At 52.3% G+C, this 3893-nt stretch overlaps 1 protein-coding gene across 2 annotated transcripts in view; it reads left to right on the forward strand.

Annotated features, from left to right (window-relative positions):
• TFE3 (transcription factor binding to IGHM enhancer 3) overlaps positions 1-3449 on the forward strand; it is a 14400-nt gene extending 10951 nt beyond the window's left edge. For both annotated transcript variants that reach the window (XM_011991383.1, XM_011991384.1), the window contains exons 9-10: positions 641-788; positions 1573-3449. In XM_011991383.1, coding sequence (XP_011846773.1) covers positions 641-788; positions 1573-2016 — 592 coding nt within the window. In that variant the 3' untranslated portion in view covers positions 2017-3449. The remainder of the gene's footprint in view (positions 1-640; positions 789-1572) is intronic.
• The last annotated feature ends 444 nt before the right edge of the window (positions 3450-3893 follow it).

Consider the following 3893-nt stretch of genomic DNA (forward strand, 5'->3'; position numbering starts at 1 on the left):
AAAAAAAAAAAAAAAAAATACCAGAGGGAACAAAACAGACCTCATGAAACTGATGTTTTAGTAGGGGCAGACAAATAGTAAATAAGTAAACATCCATGAGATCCATTATGATGAGTGTTATGAGAAGAATAAAGACTGGAAGGAAAATGGGAGAATGTTGGAGAGGGTTACAGTTTGGGGTAAGGAAGGTGAGGACAGGGCAGGCCCCAACTGACAAGGAAACGTTTGAATAAAGAGCCTAAGGAGGCAAGGGAGGGAGCCGCATAGGTCTCTGGGGGTAAGAGTATTCAAGGCAGAGGGCACAGCTGGGGTTGATGCCCTGCGATGGGAATGGTTTTCCGTATTCTAGGAGCACTGAGATACCATGTGGCTGTAGTGAGATCAATCAGAGAGACATAGGGAAGAGAGGAATCCTAAGGGGTCAGGTCAGAGACGGCTTCCAGGGTTTGGAGTGTGATGGGGCACCGTCGGAAGATTCCAGGCGGGAAGTTTTCCTCTGGGTACTCCATATCTTTAAAGGACCCCAGCCTCAAGTTCTAGGCATGTGGTGGGAGGTTCCCACCTGGTGCAATCCCCGCCTCAGCTCCTGAGAAACCCCTCATGTGGCATTTCCCACTTGCCTCCCACTTGGGCCCCACAGGGAGATGCGCTGGAACAAGGGCACCATCCTGAAGGCCTCTGTGGATTATATCCGCAAGCTGCAGAAGGAGCAACAGCGCTCCAAAGACCTGGAGAGCCGGCAGCGATCCCTGGAGCAGGCCAACCGCAGCCTGCAGCTCCGAATTCAGGTTTGAAAAGAGGAGATGGTGGTGGGGGAAGTAGGGGAGAGCTTCCTGCAGGTGGAGACAGAGAGAAAGCGGGCCAGGGTTTCCCTTCCTGGCATACTTGGGGTATCCCCGGGCTTCCCAACTCACATGTTGGTGATAGTGATAATGATAAGTAATAATCATAATATTAACAGGGATAATGTTGCTAACGTACATAGCTTTTAGCTTGTGCTCTGTACTGTGACAAGAGCTTTATATTCACTAACTTATTCAATCCTCACAATTCTATGAGATAGGGGCTTTTTTTGTTTTGTTTTTTTTGACACGGAGTTTTGCTCTTGTTGCCCAGGCTGGAGTGCAATGGCACAATCTCGGCTCACTGCAACCTCCGCCTCCCGGGTTCAAGCAGTTCTCCTGTCTCAGTCTCCTGAGTAGCTACGATTATAGGCATGCACCACCACGCCCAGCTAATTTTTGTATTTTTAGTAGATATGGGGTTTCTCCATGTTGGTCAGGCTGGTCTCAAACTCCCGACCTCAGGTGATCCACCTACCTCAGCCTCCCAAAGTGATTACAGGCGTCAGCCACCACGCCTGGCCTAGGGGCCATTATTATATACCCACTTTACAGTTTGCGACTCTGAAGCTTCAGAGATGTTAAGCACCTTGCCTAAAGTTTTCCAAGTAGTGAGTAGCAGAAGCTGAATTCCAACCCAGGGAACCTACCCTTTTCAACCTTTACACTCCTCTGCCTCTAAGGGACTCTGAACCCTACTTATCCTGCACCCAACCCTTATTTTTTACAGGAGCTAGAACTGCAGGCCCAGATCCATGGCCTGCCGGTACCTCCCACCCCAGGGCTGCTCTCCCTGGCCACGACTTCGGCTTCTGACAGCCTCAAGCCAGAGCAGCTGGACATTGAGGAGGAGGGCAGGCCAGGCGCAGCAACGTTCCATGTAGGGGGGGGACCTGCCCAGAATGCTCCCCATCAGCAGCCCCCTGCACCGCCCTCAGATGCCCTTCTGGACCTGCACTTTCCCAGTGACCACCTGGGGGACCTGGGAGACCCCTTCCACCTAGGGCTGGAGGACATTCTGATGGAGGAGGAGGAGGGGGTGGTGGGAGGACTGTCGGGGGGTGCCCTGTCCCCACTGCGGGCTGCCTCCGATCCCCTGCTCTCTTCAGTGTCCCCTGCTGTCTCCAAGGCCAGCAGCCGCCGCAGCAGCTTCAGCATGGAGGAGGAGTCCTGATCAGGCCTCACCCCTCCCCTGGGACTTCCCCACCCAGGAAAGGAGGACCAGTCAGGATGAGGCCCCGCCTTTTCCCCCACCCTCCCATGAGACTGCCCTGCCCAGGTATTCTGGGGGGAAGAGGAGAAGTGATCAGGCCCCACCCCTGTAATCAGGCAAGGAGGAGGAGTCAGATGAGGCCCTGCACCTTCCCCAAAGGAACCGCCCAGTGCAGGTATTTCAGAAGGAGAAGGCCGGAGAAGGACCTGAGATCAAGGCCTGCCCCCTGGGGATCACAGCCTCACCCCTGCCCCCGTGGGACTCATCCTTGTCCAGGTGAGGGAAGGAGACAGGATGAGGTCTTGCGCCTGTACCCTAGGGACTGTCCTAGCCAGGTCTCCTGGGAAAGGGAGATATGAGGATGTTGCTCCATCCTTTGTCTTGGAACCACCAGTCTAGTCCATCCTGGCACAGAAGAGGAGTCAAGTAATGGAGGTCCCAGCCCTGGGGGTTTAAGCTCTGCCCCTTCCCCCTGAACCCTGCCCTGCTCTGCCCAGGCAAGGAACAGAAATGAGGATGAGACCCGGCCCCTTCCCCTGGGAACTCTCCTGGCCTTCTAGGAATGGAGGAGCCAGGCCCCACCCCTTCCCTATAGGAACAGCCCAGCACAGGCATTTCAGGTGTGGAAGAATCAGTAGGACCAGGCCACCACTCATGCTTGTGGAGATCACAGCCCCACCCTTGTCCCTCAGCAACATCCCATCTAAGCATTCCACACTGCAGGGAGGAGTGGTACTTAAGCTCCCCTGCCTTAACCTGGGACCAACCTGACCTAACCTAGGAGGGCTCTGAGCCAACCTTGCTCTTGGGGAAGGGGACAGATGATGAAATTTCATGGATGAATTTTCCAGACCTATATCTGGAGTGAGAGGCCCCCACCCTTGGGCAGAGTCCTGCCTTCTTCCTTGAGGGGCAGTTTGGGAAGGTGATGGGTATTAGTGGGGGACTGGGTTCAGGTTACCAGGACCAGTACCTCAGTATTCTTTTTCAACATGTAGAGCAACAGGATGAAGGAAGGGGCTATCCTGGGAGCTCCCCAGCCCAGGAAAAACTGGAAGCCTTTCCCCCAGCAAGGCAGAGGCTTGGAGGAGGGTTGTAAAAGCATATTGTACCCCTCATTTGTTTATCTGAATTTTTTATTGCTCCACATACTGAGAATCTAGGCCACCCCAACCTCTGTCCCCCACCCAGTTCTTCATTTGGAGGAATCACCCCATTTCAGAGTTATCAAGAGACACTCCCCCCTCCATTCCCACCCTTCATACCTACACCCAAGGTTGTCAGCTTTGGATTGCTGGGGCCAGGCCCCAGGGAAGGTATACTGAGGGGTCTATAGGTTTGTGATTAAAATAATAAAAGCTAGGCGTGTTTGATGCGCTTTTAACTTTGGCAAAGAGTCTCCTGTCCTTGTTTTTCACTGTGCAGTGAACATGGCCCATGCAGGCCAAGAGGGATAAAAGTCCTTGGGAGAAACAGATTCCAGAAGAATGGATAAAATAATTTAGAAAGAAAGAGGGCATGGAGGAAGACTATGCAAACAAAAGACGTTAGTCCTTTTAAAGACCAATCACCAGGCACAATTTTAACTGCTGCAAGTGTTTTATCTAATTTATTTCTCCAAAGGAATGTTAGTCAGAACATGCTGCTTCTTACTTCCATTTGGTCTTTGAAGAAGCTGAGGAATAGAATTGAACTGTTCTGAAGATACGCAAGCCTGTAAATGGGTGAGGCGGTAAAACAGTAAAGTCAGGTGAGTGAGGGCTCGATTGAAAAATGCCGCTGAGGGCAGAGGGGGAAAGAAGCTTTTCTTGCAAATCCACTTTTGAAACTGATAAGGA

This window comes from Mandrillus leucophaeus, unplaced genomic scaffold (assembly GCF_000951045.1).
Source record: "Mandrillus leucophaeus isolate KB7577 unplaced genomic scaffold, Mleu.le_1.0 Scaffold395, whole genome shotgun sequence".
Classification (NCBI taxonomy): domain Eukaryota; kingdom Metazoa; phylum Chordata; class Mammalia; order Primates; family Cercopithecidae; genus Mandrillus; species Mandrillus leucophaeus.